This window comes from Lepidochelys olivacea, assembly GCF_965140295.1.
Source record: "Lepidochelys olivacea isolate rLepOli2 genome assembly, chromosome: 7".
NCBI classification, from domain to species: domain Eukaryota; kingdom Metazoa; phylum Chordata; order Testudines; family Cheloniidae; genus Lepidochelys; species Lepidochelys olivacea.
Genome location: NC_140417.1, coordinates 46,123,447 through 46,145,572, shown reverse-complemented (window position 1 = coordinate 46,145,572; position 22,126 = coordinate 46,123,447). Strand labels below are relative to the sequence as shown.

At 45.1% G+C, this 22,126-nt stretch overlaps 1 protein-coding gene across 2 annotated transcripts in view; it reads right to left on the bottom strand.

The window, feature by feature from the left end:
* DOCK3 (dedicator of cytokinesis 3) overlaps positions 1 to 22,126 on the bottom strand; it is a 585,745-nt gene that overhangs the window by 59,974 nt on the left and 503,645 nt on the right. The window contains exons 32-38 of one of the 2 annotated variants that reach the window (XM_084634267.1): positions 20,711 to 20,859; positions 10,632 to 10,717; positions 9,145 to 9,171; positions 8,929 to 9,024; positions 4,805 to 4,865; positions 3,832 to 3,925; positions 2,754 to 2,902 (exon numbers count right to left, since the gene is read on the bottom strand). In XM_084634267.1, coding sequence (XP_084490393.1) covers positions 2,754 to 2,902; positions 3,832 to 3,925; positions 4,805 to 4,865; positions 8,929 to 9,024; positions 9,145 to 9,171; positions 10,632 to 10,717; positions 20,711 to 20,859 — 662 coding nt within the window. The remainder of the gene's footprint in view (positions 1 to 2,753; positions 2,903 to 3,831; positions 3,926 to 4,804; positions 4,866 to 8,928; positions 9,025 to 9,144; positions 9,172 to 10,631; positions 10,718 to 20,710; positions 20,860 to 22,126) is intronic. The other variant, XM_084634266.1, reaches the window with a different exon arrangement.

The window sequence follows — 22,126 nt, the reverse complement described above, 5'->3', positions numbered from 1 at the left end:
TAAAGGTTACATTTCTGACCCTGGCTAACAACATACCAATTAACTGTATGTTGTTCTTCCTCAGGGAAGAACAAAAAATACAGAGAAAAGGACAAAAAATGTCTGCCAGTAAGAAGCTGGTGACTTTACTGAATTCACTTCTTCTTCCTCAAGCTCTGCTGCAACTGGAGAGGTTACAACCTGGAAGCTACTAGAATCATTGTCAAAGAATGCAGATAAGATGCAGTCAAGCCTAGATGAAGTATTTCAATACTGAGAAATAAGGCGGAATCACTAGAATTCTCATTTACTGAGAGCAAGTTGAAATCCTCAAATGTGAAAATGATACTCAAGGCATTTAATAAGATAAAATGGTGACTGAGATCCTTGAGATTTAAAAAAATCTGTTAAAACAAGGTTTTTGCACAAATTACAGATTAGACAAAGAAAATCAAGCCAGTGCCTAAAATCTTAGCACTACTGGCTTCTTGAGATACAAACCCATTAAGGACAGAGAGGAAGTGATGGAACAAAAAACATCTTTTCTGCAGCCTGGGTGCTTTAAGCCACCTTCATGCCTTTCCAATTCTGGGCAGCTCCATGGGCTGAAGTGGCTCCTGACATAACTTAGACAGTCATGTAGGGGCTGTCTAAATTATGGCAGCCTGTCCTTGGCTGCTTATGGGCAGCAGCACCACCCACAATCACTTAGTGCTATGGCCCTGCCCTGAAACACCTCTTCTGTCCTCAGCCCAGCCCTGGCATGCCCTTCTTGTCAATGGTTGCAAGGGGGTTCTCAGAAAACAGGCCACAGTTCTTGTCTTCCTCAATTTCTGTGCTGGAGGAATTCTCCCCCGGCTGTATTCAGGGGTTTTAGATCCCCTTTATGCTACTGCAGACCTTTTACACAGTGTTAAGAGGCTAGAACGGGGTGATAATCTCACCCCAAGAATATTGCTAAGGAAACCCTTATAAAGGACAGACAGAACAAATTACAGTAAGCAGCACAATAGCAGCCACTGGTTGTAGAGACAGAGAAAGGCTTCTTCTTGCAGCCCAGAAAAAAAGAGCTAACAGAAATTGATAGCTGCAAAATTCTGCTGTTCCCTGACCTGAGCCCTGCTACACAGCAATGGAAAAATGTACTGTATCAAATGTAATGTGTCAAAAGGATTTTGCTGCTCAAGGCATTTCAGTTTTACTTCTGTTTCTAGCAAAACTAAGCTACATACTCAGGAAAAAAATACTTGTTTTGGGAGGCTAATTCAGTGATTCAGTTACTGTCTAAGGTAAAAGGAAGCAATCATACAGGAGACAACCCCATAAATGTCCATCTGGAAGAACACTAGAAGCCTAATAGTACAAGAACCAGTAGTACTTTTGTTATATTGTCTCATACGATTGATAATGTGTCAAACAAGACCTTACGAACCTTTAATAGTTACAGAATACACTATTTTATATATATGCTCTCTGTACTCTTTGCCTAATCAGGTAGTCCTGAGATACTAGCTGAAGTTGATAAATCTGTGGAATGTAGTTGGCTAAATACTGAGAATATCTGAAGCTTTATAGAGGGGGTGATAGCCAGTTTTACTACACAAGAACACTACCCTGAGAACAAAGTATTTCTTTGTTAATGTAACAAATTCCTTGTAAATACGCCACTCCCTTCCCCCAGTAAATTGAGGATAGATTTTTTCCATTATAGCTACATGCAGTACGTGTCTTTGCCAAAGAACATAGAATCATAGAATATCAGGGTTGGAAGAGACCTCAGGAGGTCACCTAGTCCAACCCCCTGCTCAAAGCAGGACCAACCCCAACTAAATCAACCAACAGCTCCTTCACTGACTGTGGCCAATGTGGGATTAATTAAATATTAATCCCATTCTCTGTATGGTGCAGTGGTGTTTGTGCTTTATGCTGCAGCCACTGCCCTCCTGGGTGAAAAAAAAAAACCCAGCAACAAAAAATCCTTAAAACTCAGGGAATTCTACTAGTCTTGCCCTATGGAGGAGTTTTTAGAGAATGGAGATAATGTAGACAAGGGGATAATCTGGTCTTTAATTTTTACAAAATTGTATAAATACCTTCTAAATCTAACCTAATGAAACCATCCTGAAGTATCATAACATAAGGGATCATAGCTCATTACATAGATCACTACAGTAGTTTTAAAATTTGTTTATTTACTGTGGGAAAGATAAGTCAAATAAGTGACATTTGCAAGTTGCTGCATTTTGTTCCGAGTCAGTGAATGGATAATGGAGTCCAATTGGAACCCCAAACCTGTGAGTAAAACAGCTGAGGTGAGGAGGATTAGTCTTTATTTTTCAGTGCCACTTAAATTCCACTGACCATTCATATTTAACCCTGCAGGTCAGAAAACAACCAAATCTTAACATGAACCACAATACATATAAATGGAAATTTTCAGAGCTTTCTACAAAGAGAGACTTTTTAGAAATGAAGCAACCGAAACTCACACAGTTCTTTATCAGTCCAGCTGATTCAGAATTTGGATAGAAGATGCAGGAAGTTGCTGGATTCGTTTTTCTGGGTCTAACTCATCTAGTCCTGAGTTTTATGTTTATCCCCACTCATTTTCTCAGCTACTCTCTAGCTACCTGCTGTTTAGTCTACAATGCTGAAAGTCCACTTAGCATAAGATTTTTTAATATACTACTTAATTGAAAAGATGGGTTGAGAGGGAAAAAAGCAAGTCAGGGAAATGGAGGGAAGATGTGGGAGGAGAGCAGTAGTTGGCATACCTTCCCTTTGTTGAAGTAGTGGATAATCTTCCGGCATAGCCCCTCCTTACGTTGCCACTCTGTCTGTGATGGGTAGTGCAGGAACTCTCGCAGAGGTCTGTCCTCCCACTGAAGTAGCTCACAGTACAGAAACAATGTAAATGCAGCCTCTGTTAGAACAGCAATTAATGAAGACTGAGTAAATTACTACAAATAAATACAATTAATGGGTTTGATTTGCATTTGGATTTGTCAAGCGAATCATGATCTGAAATTCACCTACAGAATAACCCAGTGGGGAACAAAGTGCTTGAAAACCAAGATCCCCTTCTGAAACATCTGAGAGATGGAAACTACTTGGTCAGTGGATCAACAACTTCATGCTGCAGCATTACAAAGATGACATGTCCTGGGCATTCAGTGGAAAATGTGTTGGACTCCATTCCTGTCATCTGGCCAGGGAGCTAAAATGAGGGGTTTTCACAACTGCTGTCTAACTGTTACACTTTCCTGGCTTTTTGATGAACGATCTCCGAAGTGGAAAAAGCACCTTACTAATGTTTGTACTTTCCCCTTCAAAGTCATCTTTCTGACTTCCTCCAAGTTCCCCAAAGTTGTGCAGATGTATATAATTTAAAAATAGATTCTCATCTTTCAACTGAGATATAAACATAGCAACATATCAGACTGCTAATGCTTTTATAATTCATTTTTCTATAGGTTTTCTCCCTCTCTTATAAACACTTCCTGAATAGGATACATGACTAACGTGGATTCTGCCAATACCGAATATTAGCAAAGGGCTACCATCCACAAGGTCCCTTCAACACTCTTCTTCCTTGAAGTATTGTTTCAAAAATCAACCTCTTCACCTGGTTTCTTAATTTACAAACTGGTCTGTTTCTTAAATGGCATCAAAGCAAGTTGATTAGTAATATGAAAAAACAGGGCTTCTAACTCTTCTAACTGCAGTAGTTTGATCTTCACAAAAATTCCTAGAAAAGTATTTGATGAATATTCAAGGAGAATGCTGGGAGACTCAATACTTCTGGCCTGGATTCTAACAGCAGACCCTGAAGAAAGCCTCCTCATTACTAACCAGTGTAGTTCTCAGCCTGTAAGTGCATGTCACACAGCTTGTGGATGTAGCGGATATACATCTCTTCCTTGTTAATTTCAGATTTATAAAAGTTCTGAAAAAGAGTTGAAAATTAATATTCAGAAACAATCTTGAGATACTCTGTCAGTGTAAAATAACCCCCTACTTCCAGGCAGCTAATAGAAGCTGCATATAATACGAAGAAAGTGCATTAATAATATGAAAGATTGGGCCCAATACTGGATTAATTTAAACGGGTGTAAATGAGGAGTAACTCCACTAACTTCAATGAAGTTATGCTGGATTTAACATGAGTGCAAAGGAGAAAAGAATCAGGCCCATTGTATCCATACAAATATCAGTATGAGAGAGCAAGGTACAAGAGAGTGAATGCCCACAAATATGTACTGGTGATTCATTCCCTCTGCACTCTAAAAATACTACTGCCATCTCTAGAATCAACAGAAAAGGAGATGTGAGTGGGGGGTGTTTGTACAGGATGAGATTAAAGAGGAGGAATGGAAAAGGATAAAATGCCTGTAGAAATATTCTTTGCTAAGAGAGGTTTCAGAGTAACAGCCGTGTTAGTCTGTATTTGCAAAAAGAAAAGGAGTACTTGTGGCACCTTAGCGACTAACCAATTTATTTGAGCATAAGTTTTCGTGAGCTCACGAAAGCTTATGCTCAGATAAATTGGTTAGTCTCTAAGGTGCCACAAGTACTCCTTTTCTCTTTGCTAAGAGTCACACTTGCTCATCTGCTGTGCTCTCTTGCCTCCTGTCTCAATGGAACCATTTTACTACACACTACTGTAAATTCAAAATGGAAAAAGCCCTAAATTTTCAGCTGCAGGATGCTGAGACTATTAACCCTCTGCAGATCATCATACCTAAACCTTTCCATTCCAGATTAAAATACTGTGCACAGGATCATGATGTACAGGTCAATAAAATAAAAAAGAAAGTGTTCTTACCATCAGGTTAACAGTGCAGCCAATCTTCTTGTTTTCAGTTTCATCTCCTTTCATGCAGTCCCTGAAAAGAGAAACACTGTTGAGACATTTAGACTGCAAGAGTGTGTTCCTTAACTAAAGATGAAGCTGTTCTAGAATGCCAAAACAATAGTGAAGGCTAAAGTTTATTTTTAAAGCACCCCTCAAAAGAGACTCCATACAGTGTAGATCTAAAGAAGTTATTTAAGAAAGTTAGTCTTCAAATGAGCTTTATGTGTAAAGTTAATTTAGTGCCATTAAAAGGTTCTGGACTGAGTGCCTTAGAGACTGAGACCTTCCATTTACGCACACACAAGGTGCAGTATGAGCAGTGGCAGTGCCAGGTTCTTCAAAGTGCACCAACAACGTGCCACAGCCCTGATTTGGAAGAACCAGCTGTAAAGAGAGGAGTTCAATCTTCAGAGTTATTCAGACTTTGTCCTCTGCTGAGATGGTGTTGTTTATTGGCTCCCGTGCACTAGGAAAGGACTGGGATTACTTCCTAATTTTAAAGGGAACCCTGAACAGGCATCAGATGATTATGGACTATAGTCACTGGAACTAAAGACCTATTGTAGAAGTGAAAAGCATGTTGGTGCAACACACTTGACATTTTGCTACCAGATTAATTTAAATTAAAAAATTGAGGATTGTAACTGAATTGAATAAGAAAATTAATACTACAATCAATATAGTAGATCCTGTGCTGTTTTAACAGTAAATTCAATTAAAATAGATGTCCCCATATTTTACATTTTCAGAATTTTGTTTTGATGAGTAACTGCACTGCAGAAGTTGTCAGGGGAGAAAAAAACGGTTACTCACCTCTCATAACTGTTCTTTGAGATGTGTTGCTCACATCCATCCCAATTAGGTGTGTGTGCGCTGCGTGCACAGTCATCTAAAGGGACCTCAGGAGGTCATCTAGTCCAACCCCCTGCTCAAAGCAGGACCAATCCCCAACTAAATCATCCCAGCCAGGGCTTTGTCAAGCCTGACCTTAAAAACTTCTAAGGAAAGAGATTCCACCACCTCCCTAGGTAATGCATTCCAGTGTTTCACCTAGTGAAAATGTTTTTCCTAATATCCAACCTAAACCTCCCCCACTGCAACTTGAGACCATTACTCCTCGTTCTGTCATCTGCTACCACTGAGAACAGTCTAGATCCATCCTCTTTGGAACCCCCTTTCAGGTAGTTGAAAGCAGCTATCAAATCCCCCCCCTCATTCTTCTCTTCCGCAGACTAAACAATCCCAGTGCCCTCAGCCGCTCCTCATAAGTCATGTATTCCAGACCCCTAATCATTTTTGTTGCCCTCTGCAGGACGTTTTCCCCCTTTTCCACATCCTTCTTGTAGTGTGGGGCCCAAAAGTGGACACAGTACTCCAGATGAGGCCTCACCAATGTCGAATAGAGGGGAATGATCACGTCCCTCGATCCGCTGGCAATGTCCCTACTTATGCATCCCAAAAAGCCATTGGCCTTCTTGGCAATAATGGCACACTGTTGACTCATATCCAGCTTCTTGTCCACTGTAACCCCTAGGTCCTTTTCTGCAGAACTGCTGCCTAGCCCTTCGGTCCCTAGTCTGTAGCGGTGCATGGGATTCTTCCATCCTAAGTGCAGGACTCTGCACTTGTCCTTGTTGAACCTCATCAGATTTCTTTTGGCCCAATCCTCTAATCCTCTGTATCCTATCCCTACCCTCCAGCATATCTACCTCTCCTCCCAATGTCGACCATTAGGTCCTCCGACTCCACCACCTCCTCGCCCTGCAGACCCATGTTGCACGCCATCTTGCGAAAGAGGTCATGGTGGGCACAGCTGTCTATGGGGGGCGGTCCAGAGACAGAAGTGCTTGCAACGGCCTCATCTGGGGAGGAGGACGAAGAGGCTAATCAGGGAACAGGGTCCTCCTGCTCGTCAGAGACCTCCTGTTCTGTCTCGCTGGCTGGACCAGGTAGACCAGGGTCCTGCTCAGGAACTGGAGTGGGTTCTGTGGGCGGGGCGGAGGGTGGGGGTGGGGGTTGCGGGCACGGCACCTCCTCTGCAGTGCTAGGGGTGGGGCCACTGACAGAAGCCTCCGGCACCTGTGGTTCAAAGGTGGCCAATCGGGATCCTTTAGATTGGGTGCCCTGTGCTTGGTGGTACACCCACGGCATCCAAAATGGCCACTGTGCTGGTCCTTGCCACTGAGTAGGCCCTGGCCTTGCCCCCACCTCACAGCATCCATGACCCAACCGGTGCCGACCCTGCTCTTAGTATCTAGATCCCGTCTCCGAGTAGAAGACTGGGATCGGGACCGCAGTGGCCAGGGCAGTGCCGAGCAGAGCTGATCCTGCAAGCAGTGCTACACTGGGGAGCGGTGTTGCAATGCCGGAGAGTGGTGCTGCAAGGCTGGAGAGCAGTGCTGTGAGGTTGGAGAGCAGTGTCACGATCTGGAGCTGTGTGGGGTTGCTGAGTGGCACTGGGACTGGTGCTGGGAGTGGGACCTGCTGCGTAACATGGATCGATGCATGGATCATCTTTGCAAACGGGAGTGCTGGCCGGTGGACCAGTGCCGCGAGTCTGAGCGGTGCTGTGATTGTAAGCGGCACCAGGACTCTGAGCAGTGCTGCAATTCTATCAGCGATGCCGAGCGATGGAGCATCGCCAGTTTGCCTCGAGACGGTGCCACTCGATGCGGTACCGAAGGCTTAGCCTTGGGTGTCTGCCAGCATCCTTCTGCAGTGCCGCTTCAACCACTGTTGCCAGGGTGCTACACACTGATGAACTTGGCGCCAGGTATTGCCGCACTGGTGGAGGCTGTGGTCTAAGTGCTGCCTCCACAAGGAGCTGCTTGAGGCAAAAATCTCACTCCTTTTTGGTTCTGGGGCGAAACCCCTTACAAATCCTGCACCTGTCGGCTTTAGACAAGCGTCGTGGGGTTACTCGTTGGTCTGGGCTTGCTGCAGGACTTGCAGGGCTTGAACCCCTCGGACTTGGGCATGTAAGCCCTCCCAAGGAAAGGCGGTCGGGATAGAGAGTAAACCCCCCAGCCCAAGTGCTAACTACTAACTACCAACTAAGAACTAACTAATAAGTACAGAGAACACAAACAAAGCTAGGGAAATGTGGTAGAACATGCTGAGCAAGTTCCAAAGACCGTCACTGTCACTAAGAAGGAACTGAGGAGGCGCCAGGTTGGCAGGGTCATATATTGAGCTCCATGAAGGCGCCACTCCAGGGGGCTCTACAGCCGACCCAATGGGCACTGCCAGGGGAAAAAACTTTCCAACAACTGTGCATGCGCACCTAATTGGAATTGATATGAGCAGTCACTCGAAGAAGAACTGGAGGTTTTGTCATGTGGGTGGGGACAACTGGGGCTTCTGGCACATGAGCACGGGAAATTATTTGAGATTGTTGAATAAACCACATTAGCCAAATGTTTTTGTTACAATGATCAGCAGCAAAACAGCTAATTATTAAACTGTTGTCTTTAAGTTCCAGAGATAACAGTCCACTGAGATGAATGGGACAGTTCACTACTGTTTCATTACATCTGTTTATGTTCTGTTCACACTTTCAAGATTTTCTTTACAACCTTTAAGGTTAGATTTTTTTTTTAAAATAAATGAAAGTTGAGATTCATGAATATAATCTGCTGCAAACTCCATGGTCACTGAGTCATGGAATACATAGGGTCCTGCTTTTAAGAAAGTCTCCCTTAGCTGAGTTAGACGGCATTGCATTAGACTTTGATGAATCAGGGCCAAATATTCTAAGAAGAGAGCCACATTAATAACTTCCAACAGTTCTATAATCCTTTAGCCTCATCATCAAGTAAACTAAACATCAGTTTCTTCATTCTGACAATTTATCAAGAATGAACAAGAAGTAAATGAGAACGTGTGCCTCCACTATCTTAATTCAGAAACCAACAGTTCTGTGTAATGGTTGCTCTCACATTACTCCACAGCTCTGAATTAACTGATTGCTTCAAAACCAATACAAAACAGTTCTCTACACAAAAATAATTTGGTGCATTACTAATTCTGTACACCCTTCTTGCAGAATGCTAGAATACTTATACTCAGAACACTTTACTGTTGTAACTAGGTACCTGTAGTCAAGGAGACGCTCCATGAGGCGAGTAACTGATGTAACAAAAGAGACGCCAGTCTCCCGCCACGTCTCTTGTTCAATCTTCTCCAGCAGGCTGTTTGGAAATGAAGAGGCAGCATATGAGGCTTTCCTGGAAACGGTATAGATCCTGGAGAGAGCCAGGGGCAACTTTGTTTCTCTCTCATGCAGAAGACTGACAGAATTACAGTCTTACCTGGGGTAGGGCCCAAAGAGCTGGGTTCTACTCCATGCAGCATGAAGCAAAGACAAGAAAAGATGGAATTGGCAGCAAAAGGTAAAATTTCCCATCACAATGCTGCTTCAAACATAGGAAAGAGAACACTGCACGTAACAAAAATTGGTTCCCAAGCTGCTAATGGTAGCTGCTTATAGCAATGGAAAGCTATGACTGGGAAGGAGCCTAAACCCACAGTAACACATTTTATCCCCTCAGTTAAACTGTTAAATTCTGGTCTCTAATGAGCAATCCCAGTTCAACATCTTGCATCACAACTGTTATCAGAGATATCATCAGCTGCCGCAAGGGAAATACAGAACATTGTTCTTGCCAGGTAAATAAAAAGAAAAACAAATTTTCCATTATTTTCTTTTCAAAAGTATTTGCTATTTTTGCATGTACACTGATGGAGCCAAACTTTCAAAAAGTGGTTGCCATTTGTGTGCACTCAAATACAAGTGCATACTTTCTGAGTATTAACATAAAGGTGCACAGGTTATAGATTTACCTGCATACCCAAAATGATGGGTGTGCACAAGTAAATTCTATAATTTCCATGCAGAGGTGTCGGTCCACCAAAAATGCATGTAGATGTTTGTATACATCAAGCTGCATGCACATAAATGGAGACTGGATTGAGATCCTTTTGAAAATTTGCCCTGTATTCTGTTACTGATCTCAGAGGGACCACTGGATCAATTAAAGACTCAAGATTTAACTCAGTGGAGATTACAGAGTGGGTCACAATATATGCCTTCAAACCAAGATCAGCATCCACCAAGGGAGGCATTTGAAAATCATACTTGGACACTGCTCAGCACCCGAGAACTAACCATGTGGGAGGGACAGATCTTGAGATTTCAGGTTAGCCTCCGACTATCATTATTGTTTCTTGGGTTGGAAGGGACTGGAAATGCTGTGCACTGATAGGCTTTGGAGGGAGCAGTTTCCAACCTTCAATTAATGTATGACCTTCAAGAGCAAGGTAAGCAAGGGGAGAAAATGGAGGGAAATTTTAAATGCCCCAAAACAGACTTGAACTGCTTGATTTTTTAGCTGGCCCTCTGAACAGTCTGAAGACTATGACTTCACACACTGATGTCACAAAGCTGAGCACTGGCTTGTCTAGTGTGTCTGTGATAGGAACATGGACACCACTTGGCACACTGTATACTGTAACCTATGCAACATCAATACTAGATTTTATTGCATGAAAGATACAAAAATATATTTTTATATTCTTGTCAGTGTAAAAGGGATGGCAAGCTTTTTCATAGCCCTCTCTCTGATTTGTGGCCAATGTCACGATAACCTGTTAGAAGTCCCTGTTCATTACTCTGTGTTCTGAGGGAGGCCACTTCCATTGCTGGTATTTTACAATGAATCATTACTTTGAAATTTTACCAAGCCTTCTAAAGGTGACCTTGTAACATGCAAGATGAAGGGAGAGTGGCATTGCTTACAGTAGGCTGAAGAGCTCCCTGTAGTTCTCATCTCCTTTTCCTTCTGATACCAAGCTGTCCAGCTTATCAATCAATTCAGCTTCCACCTGGATCAGGGAGAAATAATGGGTTAGAAATTAACTGTGTTTGCAGAGAAGGTAAATTTCAAAAACGTTAAGAAGGCTGAGATTGTATTTTATGGATAATTTCTTATGTTCTGCAAGTTGCCAGATTTTACGGATGGATGATTTCTGCCCTGATATAAAAAAGCATCTGAAATAAAACAGACCCCTTTCAAATCTACAAAATAATGGCTCAGCGGATTCAGTGAAACAACTGGCCTCATATGGGTCAGTGGAAGAGATGGACTACAGAGCTCAATTATCCTCTTGCTGAGCAGAGGGGTAAAATGGGCTTCCCTGTGGAGATAGGCTTTTTGTTTCTTACAGGAGTTCTTGTCATCCATTTTCTTTGTTTTTATCAATACCTAGATCTGAACTTTCTATAAATGAATGTATCAAGTAGAATCTTACCCTGTCCTACCTGTCAGCAACCGAAAAAAAAATGGTTACCTACCTTTCGTAAAAGACAGTTACCTTTTCTGTGTTCTTCGAGATGTATTGCCCATGTCCATTCCATATTAGGTGTGTGTGCTCACCACATGCACTGGTGCTGGAAGTTTTTCCCTCAGTAGTATCCATAGGGGATCAGCTCTGGCCCCCTCTGGAGTGGTGTCTGCATGGGGCAGTATAACGGGCACCATCGGCTCCCCCAACCCTCAGTTTCTTCTTGCCGGAAACTCCGACAGTGGGGAAGGAGGGCGGGTCATGGAATGGACATAAGCAACACATTTTGAAGAACACCAGTTACGGAAAAGGTAACTTTCTTTTCTTCGAGTGCTTCCTCATGTCCGTTCCACATTAGGTGACTCCCAAGCAGTACCCCTGGAGATGGGTAGAAGTTCACGGACGTGTAGATTGCAACACAGCTCTGCCAAACCCAGCATCGTCCCTGGCTTGCTGAGTGACGGCATAATGGGTGGTAAACGTGTGAACAGAGGACCACGCTGCAATTCTACAGATGTCCTGGATAGGGATGTGCGCCAGGAAGGCCGCCGAAAACGCCTGCACTCTCATTGAGTGGGCTCTGACAATCAGCGGCGGCAGAACACCTGCCAGGTCGTAAGAGGTCCTTATGCATGAGGTAATCCAATTGGAAATCCCCTGCGAGGACACACGGTGACCCTTCATAGAATCATAGAATCATAGAATATCAGGGTTGGAAGGGACCCCAGAAGGTCATCCAGTCCAACCCCCTGCTCAAAGCAGGACCAATTCCCAGTTAAATCATCCCAGCCAGGGCTTTGTCAAGCCTGACCTTAAAAACCTCTAAGGAAGGAGATTCTACCACCTCCCTAGGTAACGCATTCCAGTGTTTCACCACCCTCTTAGTGAAAAAGTTTTTCCTAATATCCAATCTAAACCTCCCCCACTGCAACTTGAGACCATTACTCCTCGTTCTATCATCTGCTACCATTGAGAACAGTCTAGAGCCATCCTCTTTGGAACCCCCTTTCAGGTAGTTGAAAGCAGCTATCAAATCCCCCCTCATTCTTCTCTTCTGCAGGCTAAACAAGCCCAGCTCCCTCAGCCTCTCCTCATAACTCATGTGTTCCAGTCCCCTAATCATTTTTGTTGCCCTTCGCTGGACTCTCTCCAATTTATCCACATCCTTCTTGAAGTGTGGGGCCCAAAACTGGACACAGTACTCCAGATGAGGCCTCACCAATGTTGAATAGAGGGGAACGATCACATCCCTCGATCTGCTCGCTATGCCCCTTCTTATACATCCCAAAATGCCATTGGCCTTCTTGGCAACAAGGGCACACTGCTGACTCATATCCAGCTTCTCATCCACTGTCACCCCTAGGTCCTTTTTCGCAGAACTGCTGCCTAGCCATTCGGTCCCTAGTCTGTAGCTGTGCATTGGGTTCTTCCATCCTAAGTGCAGGACCCTGCACTTATCCTTATTGAACCTCATCAGATTTCTTGTGGCCCAATCCTCCAATTTGTCTAGGTCCTTCTGTATCCTATCCCTCCCCTCCAGCGTATCTACCACTCCTCCCAGTTTAGTATCATCCGCAAATTTGCTGAGAGTGCAATCCACACCATCCTCCAGATCATTTATGAAGATATTGAACAAAACTGGCCCCAGGACCGACCCTTGGGGTACTCCACTTGATACCGGCTGCCAACTAGACATGGAGCCATTGATCACTACCCGTTGAGCCCGACAATCTAGCCAGCTTTCTACCCACCTTGTAGTGCATTCATCCAGCCCATACTTCCTTAACTTGCTGACAAGAATACTGTGGGAGACCGTGTCAAAAGCTTTGCTAAAGTCAAGAAACAATACATCCACTGCTTTCCCTTCATCCACAGAACCAGTAATCTCATCATAAAAGGCAATTAGATTAGTCAGGCATGACCTTCCCTTGGTGAATCCATGCTGGCTGTTCCTGATCACTTTCCTCTCATGCAAGTGCTTCAGGATTGATTCTTTGAGGACCTGCTCCATGATTTTTCCAGGGACTGAAGTGAGGCTGACTGGCCTGTAGTTCCCAGGATCCTCCTTCTTCCCTTTTTTAAAGATTGGCACTACATTAGCCTTTTTCCAGTCATCCGGGACTTCCCCGGTTCGCCACGAGTTTTCAAAGATAATGGCCAATGGCTCTGCAATCACAGCCGCCAATTCCTTCAGCACTCTCGGAGGCAACTCGTCCGGCCCCATGGACTTGTGCACGTCCAGCTTTTCTAAATAGTCCCTAACCACCTCTATCTCCACAGAGGGCTGGCCATCTCTTCCCCATACTGTGCTGCCCAGTGCAGTAGTCTGGGAGCTGACCTTGTTCGTGAAGACAGAGGCAAAAAAAGCATTGAGTACATTAGCTTTTTCCACATCCTCTGTCACTAGGTTGCCTCCCTCATTCAGTAAGGGGCCCACACATTCCTTGGCTTTTTTCTTGTTGCCAACATACCTGAAGAAACCCTTCTTGTTACTCTTGACATCTCTGGCTAGCTGCAGCTCCAGGTGCGATTTGGCCCTCCTGATAACATTCCTACATGCCTGAGCAATATTTTTATACTCTTCCCTGGTCATATGTCCAACCTTCCACTTCTTGTAAGCTTCTTTTTTATGTTTCAGATCCGCTAGGATTTCACCATTAAGCCAAGCTGGTCGCCTTCATCCTATCTGCTGTAGCGATGAAGAGTTGAGTCAATTTACGGAAAGGCTTGGTACGTTCTAAGTAGAAAACCAAGGCCCTCAGGGCATGAAGATGCCTCTCTTCACTGGTTTTGTGCGGTTTGGGATAGAACGCTGGAGGAAGATGTCCTGGTTCATATAGAAGGTGGAGACTACCTTTGGCAGGAAGGCTGGGTAGGGCCACAAAGAACTTTATCTTTTTAGAAGACCATGTGTCATAAATATAAAGGGAAAGGTAAACACCTTTAAATCCCTCCTGGCCAGAGGAAAAACCCTTTCACCTGTAAAGGGTTAAGAAGCTAAGACAACCTCGCTGGCACCTGACCAAAATGACCAATGAGGAGACAAGATACTTTCAAAGCTGGAGGGGGGGGGCAACAAAGGGTTCTCTCTGTCTGTGTGTTGTTTTTGCCGGGACCAGAGCAGGAATGCAGGTCAGAACTCCTGTAAAAAGTCAGTAAGCAATCTAGTTAAATATGCGTTAGATTCTGTTTTGTTTAAATGGCTGATAAAATAAGTTGTGCTGAATGGAATGTAGATTCTTGGTTTGGGTCTGTGTTCACCTGTGCAAATTGGTGAGGATTTTTATCAAGTCTTCCCCAGGAAAGGAGGTGTAGGGCTTGCGGGGATTTTGGGGGGAAAGACGTTTCCAAGTGGGCTCTTTCCCTGTTATATTTGTTAGATGCTTGGTGGTGGCAGAAATAAAGTTCAGGGACAAAAGGTAAAATAGTTTGTACCTTGGGGAAGTTTTAACCTAAGCTCGTAAAAATAAGCTAAGGGGTTTTTCATGCAGGTCCCCACATCTGTACCCTAGAGTTCAGAGTGGGGAAGGAACCTTGACACCACGTATGGAGTTTCTGAGGTCAAGGCTTTAATTTCGAAGACCCATCTCATTGACATCACCGCCACCAGGCACACAACCTTCCATGACAAGTGGGAAAAGGAGCAGGAACCCAGCAGCTCAAAGGATGGGCCAGTGAGCCTAGAGAGGACCAAGTTAAGTTCCCACTGCTGGACAGGAGCCCGTACTTGCAGGAAGAGTCTCCCAAGCCCTCTCAGGAATCTGACCATCATGTTATGGGAAAACACCAACGGTCGTTGGATTGGCAGGTGAAAAGCGGAGATGGCCGCGAGATGCACTCTAATGGAAGAGTGTGCCAGGCCCTGGTTCCTCAAATGGAGAAGGTAGTCCAGGACAGCCTGTATGGAGAAATGTGAGGGAGAGATGCCCCGTTCGGATGCCCAGCGGGAAAACCTCGTCCACTTGGCCAGGTAAGTCAGTCTAGTTGAGGGCTTCCTATTTTCCAGGAGGACCTGTTGGACTCCTTCCAAACAGGTCTGCTCCTCCGGGTTCAGCCACACAGCATCCATACCAAGAGGTGGAGGGACCCGAGGTTTGGGTACAGGAGTCGACTGTGATCCTGTGACAGCAGGTCCGGTCGGTTGGGCAGGGGCCAGGGAGGGGCTGCTGACAGGCTTGTGAGCATGCTGAACCAGTGCTGGCAAGGCCACGTCAGGGCGATCATGATGACCTGTGCCTTGTCTCTCTTGATCTTTGCCAGGGCCCTGCTGATGAGTGAAATCAGAGGGAATACGTAGGGAACGCAGCGGGTCAGGCTCCCTGACCACGACAGGAGGAAGGCATAGGAGAGGGAGCCCTTGCTCAGACCTTGCCAAGAACAAAACCAGTGGCATTTCCTGTTCTGTCTGGTAGTGAACAGGTCCACTTGGGGCGTTCCCCACCTTTGGAAGATCATTCAGGCTACCTCTGGATGGAGTGACCACTTGTGGTGAGAGGAGAAGTCCCTGCCGAGCTGGTCCGCCAGAGTCGGACCACGTAAGTGCATGCTGTCATATGGCCCCGCAGGCACAGACAGACCCTGGCTCAAATCAGAGGGAATGTGGAGACTTCCGCGATGAGGTTCGTCAATGTGTGGAACCTTTCCAGGGGCAGGAACGTCCTGTACAGGTCGAGTCGAGGACCGCGCCAATTAATTCTATCCTCTGCACTGGCACGCACATCAACTTTCCGTCGTTTACCTCTAGACCCAGAGAGTAACACATAGCTTGAAGCACCGTGACATCCCTTTGCACTCGAGACCTGGAGCTGCCCTTGACGAGCCAGTCATCAAGGTCTGGGTAGATCTGGATACCTCGGCGCCTGAGGTAAGCTGCTACCACTGACATGCACTTGGTGAACACCCTCAGTGCTGTAGCCAGGCTGAACGGGAGGACCGCAAATTGGAAGTAGTGGGGCCACACCATAAACTGGAGGAAGCGTCTGTGTCCTTGAAAGATCGCCATATGGAAGTATACATCCTTCAAGTTGAGGGCGGCATACCAGTCTCCCAGATCCGGGGAGGGGATAGTAGAAGCCAGAGAGACCACGCAGAACTTTAGCTTCTTTAGGTACTTGTTGAGGTCTTGCAGGTCCAAGATGGGCCACAGACCACCCTTGGCCTTTGGGATTAAAAAGTATTGAGATAGAACCCTTGTTCTAGTGCTCGAGAGGAACTTCTTCCATTGCACCCAGTTGTAGCAACCCCTTTTCCTCCTGCGTGAGGAGACTCTCATGAGAGGGGTCCCTGAAGAGGGATGGGGAAGGCGGGTGGGAAGGGGTGGGGGTAGAAAGGAACTGGAGGGTATAACCCTGTTCCACTATGCTGAGGACCCTTCCATCAGAGGTTATAGCTGTCCAGGCAGGTAGGAAGAGAGAAAGGTGGTTGGAGAACACTGGGAAAGATGGGTCTGGGGAATAATCTGTTAGGTCGCCCTCGGACGCACCCTCAAAATGACTGTTTGGTCCCCTGCTTATTATGGGTCGAGCCCGACTGGGCAGAGGGTGGAGGCGGGTGGCTCGGGCAGCACTTGTAGCCCTTGGCTCATTTATGGGGCTGGTCCTGCTGAGGCTGGCTCCCCTGGCCCTGCAGCTGCTCCAGTTTGAACCGCTTACGCGCCGGGGCTGGGACGTAGAGATCCAGGGTTTTCATGGTGTTGTGGGAGTCCTTGAGGCCATGCAATTTGCTGTTTGTTTGCTCTGCAAATAGGGTCCGGCCATCGAAGGATAGGTCCTGCACAGACTGCTGGGCCTCGGTGGACAACCCGAAAGGGACCGTGAGCTACTACGGGCCAATTGCCGGGAGGATCGTCCTGAGTAGGGCGACCTTCCTTTTGGAGATGGGCCATTATGGCCCGGTGATCAGCGGTATCTCGTGTTTGATTGGTCCTGGGATTGGTAACGAGCCCTTGGAGATAGTTGGGGCTGGTCCCGGAGTTCTTGCTGCGAGGCTTGTGCCTCAGAGGGTCTATGCCTATCTACCGGAGAGGTACGCCTCGAGTCCCTTGACCGGTGTTCCCTGTGTGGGGACTGCAGAAGGCTCTGCTGAGCCTGCCCCTCCAGTGCTGAGGCATGGCGGCTGCAGGCGGGCAAACACTGGCGGGATGTCCATCTTGATGGGGAATGGTACCGCTGAGGCAGGGACACACGCATAGATCCCAACTCGGGTTTTCCACAAGACCAGGGTACCACGGAAGCTGGTGAGGGTGGCACTGGGAGCATCAGGATCTCCTGAGCTGCTTGAAGGGCTTCAGGTATCGATGGCACCTGATGCTGGCTGGGGCCTGAACTGCTATCTGGAGCTGCAGGCAAAGCATGGGATGGCCTGCACCACTCAACTTGAGCTGGGGCCCGACTTCCCAAGGGGGATGTTGAGTTGCCCGGCACGGATCTTGGCTCGCCCCCTGCCCTTTCCTTTCCCTTGCCAGGGGTAGGAGATCTTCCCCTCACAGTCTTTTTCGGTTTCTTGACTGAAGCCATGGAAGGAGACTGGTGCCAGCTTGTGGACAGCGCCTGGGGAGCACTGCACATGGAGGCCATGGTGCTTGGTGTGGAGTCAGACCGCTGCTCTGGTGCTGGAGTGAGTGTCGACTCCATTAGGAGTGCTCTTAGATGGATATTGCGCTCCTTCTTCGTCCTAGGTTTGAAGGACTTGCAGATACAGCACTTGTCACTTACGTGCCCTTCACCTAAGCACCTTAGGCAGCTGATATGTGGATTGATAATGGGCATACGCTGTTTGCAGCAATCGCAGGGCTTAAAGCCTGGGGACTGTGGCACGTCCTGACCCCTGTCTGGGTCCCATTTGTGACTAATGAAATGTTTGAGAACTACTACTAAAGGTAACTAAGAAACTACTAACTATATATAACTATTTTACAGGATTTCAAAGTTTGCAAGAACAAAGAACGAAACAACGCTAGCCAAAGAAGCAGATATTCCAGCACCGTCACTGGCGACAAGAAGGAACTGAGGGTGGGAGGCGTCAGCGGCGCCCCTTATACCATGCGATGCGGGTGCCACTCCAGAGGGCACAAGAGCCGGTCCCCCATGGATACTGCTGAGGGAAAAACTTCTGGCACTGGTGCACGTGGCAAGCACACACACCTAATATGGAATGGACATGAGCAAGCACTTGAAGAAGAACTTTGTTCTTCAAGCTGTATTGCTCACGTCCATTCCATTCTAGATGTGTGCGCATGCACCTGCACAGTCGTCAGAGATTTTGATTAGCGGTATCCGTAGGGTTGGCTGTGGTGCCCTCTGGAGTGCTGCGCTCATGCGGCGGTATATAGGCATTGCCGGCCCTACACCTCTCCGTTCCTTTTTGCCAGCAACTCCGACAGAGGGGTAGGAAGGCAGATAATGGAATGGACATGAACAATACATCTCAAATAACAACAGTTACGAAAGGTAGGTAACTGTTTTTCTTCAAGTGCTTGCTCATGTCAATTCCATTCTAGGTGACTCACAGGCAGTATCCTTAGAGTTCAGTCATGTGGCTTGCAACACTGGTCTACCAAAACCAGCATCGTCATGGACCTGCTGGGTGAGTGCGTAATGAGACGTAAACGTGTGGATAGACAACCAGTGGCCCTGCAGATATCTTGAATCGGCACTTAGGCCAGGAAGGCTGTTGCCGAGGCTTGTGCCCTAGTCAAGTGGCGGTTACAGTCGCCGGTGGAAGCACTTTAGCCAGATCATAGCAGACAAGGATGCAGGTGGTAATCCATGATGAAATTCTCTTAGGCGGACACTGGAAGACTTTTCATCCTGTCCGCCACTACAATGAACAACTGTGTCGACTTACGGAATGGCTTGGTCCTTTAAGTGTAACAGGCTAGTGCGATCCTGACGTCCACAGAGTGTAATTTTCACTCCTCTTCTGACTTATGAGATTTTGGAAAGAAGACAGGTAAGTATATGTCCAGGTTTGTATGAAACTGTGAAGCTATCTTGGGCAGGAAAGCTGGACACAGTCACAGCTGGACCTTGTCCTTGTAAAACACCGTATAGGGAGGCTCCGAGGTAAGCGCCCTAATCTCAGAGACCTGCGGGCAGAAGTTTTTGTCAGCAGGAATGAAACCTTCTAGGAGAGTAGAAGCTGGGAGCAGGAAGCCAAAGGCTTGGGGTCGGGGGGCGGGGAGGAGAGAAAGATGGTTTATTGTTCACCCAACTGATCACTCTTTTCAATTGTGATGCATAATAATAAGCCAAGTTAGGGAAAACACTAAGCAGTGCTTTTTCTTGCTTTAGTGATCACTAACAAAGATTCTGGAATCATAACTCACTTGACAATTTTGTTGATGGAGCATGAGACAGAATAAAACACATTTGCTCTACCATCATTACAGCACATTGGCTTTCCAGTACTCACAGCAGAAAACATTTATTTGTGCCACTAGCCTAAGCTCCAGAAGAGTCACAGAGAGTAGGTGTTTGTATTAACAAGGTGCACATTTTTAGTTTAGTTTCTGACCATAACGATACACTTTACTATGACATGGGTCAGTTGCCATAAAGAAGAGCAAGGAGGAGAACGTAGCCTTTTGCTAAGTCCCTTTAGAGTGTAAAGTGGCATTTCTTTACATTCAATGCAATGTGCCTTTATTGATTTTTTCCCTCTTCTTTAAAGTGGATGCCTTTTGCTACAAAATGTAGATTTTGTTAGTAAATAGTAATCATAACAATAAGCTAAATCCTGAAAACATTATTATTATCATTAGTAAACATGTATTAGTAAATTTTGAGATCAACAGGATTACTCATGGGCTTGAATTCAATCATGTGCTTAAGTGTTTGCAAGATATGTGCCACAGATAAGAAAATGCCTGCCTCAGAGGGCTTATAGTTTAAAAGACACAAAACCAGACATCAGGCTACACTCTCATTGTAGCTAACATCTGTGGAGATGCACTTTTGATAGGCCAATGGTAGGAAAATTGTTAAAAAGTCTCAATGCACATAAAGCCATACAGGGTATTTCATCCAAAGATTTCAAAGCACTCTATGTATTTTTATTAATCACATGGTACTCATTGTACAGATGGGAAAACTAAATATCTTTACAAATCTGGCCCTAGGTGACTAACCCAAGGTCATACAGAAAGTTAGCAGCAGGGCCAGGAATAGGAGTCTTGACTCCTAGTAAAACACTGCAAGCACTAGAATACCTCATCACATATGGTTTAGAAGCATCCATTGTTTTTACCATTCGGAAGGAGAATCCACTTTCCCTTGCTCCCTGTGCAGTGAATGCAACACTGTGTTCTGTATTAATAGGAGAAAATGCCTTATGGAAATGTTCATATAATGGTGGGACTTTGGTAGCAGTGTTGTAAAGGATGTTACTTTTTAATTAGTATCTATCTATCTATCCATCCATCCACGTCAACTGCTCCCTCACATTCAGAAACAAACTATCAGTACTTCTAGTGCAGTGTTGCAGAAGGGCAGAACAACAGAGAGGATATAGCAAGAGCCTGAAAAACCATATCACCTGTTTGAAGTTGCCATTTTTCCTCTGCTCCCAGTCCATCATGTCATGAAAGATGGGGATCATGATGTTGCGGACCTCTGTCTGTGGGACCAGTGTGACACCAAGGAAGGGGCCAATCATTCCCGGAATAAAGTGAATTTTATGTTCACCTGGGCAACACAAAGCAATTTACATTTAATGAAAGCCTTCCTTTTTTATTATTCCCTGTTGAGAAGAAGGTGAGACTATATGGTAAAGACACATGCAACTTGTCCCTGCATTAAGCATAAAGAAGCAAACAGGTTCTTTCTCCAAAAATTATCAAATCAATGGTACTTTAAGTTTTCCATGGTGAAGTCTGCCTGGTTATCTTTACATTAATTAGTCTTTACATTTAGCAGAAACTGCAGATCGTACAGGGAAACTCATTCAATATCTGCTTCACCTTTATGTGTCAGAAGCATTAATTCTGCCAGAGAAGATGGAGAGATTCCACTGCCGTTTTGGAGGCTCTGGCTCCTAAGGAGAAAGGGATTTTTCAAAGGAACTGTGATAATAGTATTTAATGGATCAGCTACAGGTCCTTTATACTTTTTAGAGTTCCTTAACCTTAGTGGTATGAAATTTGCAATTGAATGGACAAGGACCTTGACTTTGAACGAAACAGTGTCACCTCTAGGTAGCAGAAATATACAGCATTGTTAGCAATTATTTTTATAGTGTGCTTCCACTGTAAAACTTTAGTAAATAAAACAAAATTATCTGAAAAAAACATTGATAGGGCAATATTGTTTTGAGATATCACTTCTCCACAAAATTATCTTTCAGATTAAATTGGGAATCCAACATACACCTACATATTGGAGGTTTTCCTCTAGTAAATTAATCAGTCTCTTAGGTGGTCCCACAACTGCAAAAAGGCAGGGGTAGGAAAAGAGAAATAAACAAATCAGGAAAAGCAGAAAAGCATGATTTTGATTTAAAGAGATGATAATTTTAATCCCTATGGGGAGCATATGTCATTAACTCTGCAATATTAAAACTCCTATTTCATTTCTCAGGTTTCAGAGTAGCAGCTGTGTTAGTCTGTATTCACAAAAAGAAAAGGAGTACTTGTGGCACCTTAGAGACTAACAAATTTATTTGAGCATAAGCTTTCGTGAGCTACAGCTCACTTCATCCGGCTGTAGCTCATGAAAGCTTATGCTCAAATAAATTTGTTAGTCTCTAAGGTGCCACAAGTACTCCCTTTCTTATTTCATTTCTGTCATTCTGCATGTGAAGCATAAAGCAGACACTTTGGTGTATTCCTCAAAATCATGATCTGGATGATTACAATTTAGACATACTAGATTTTGTCTTTTAAGCTGCATGTGACATTTGTTTAAGCCTGTTAACAATTTCATGAATATTGCTATCTATTTTTCAGACAAATAA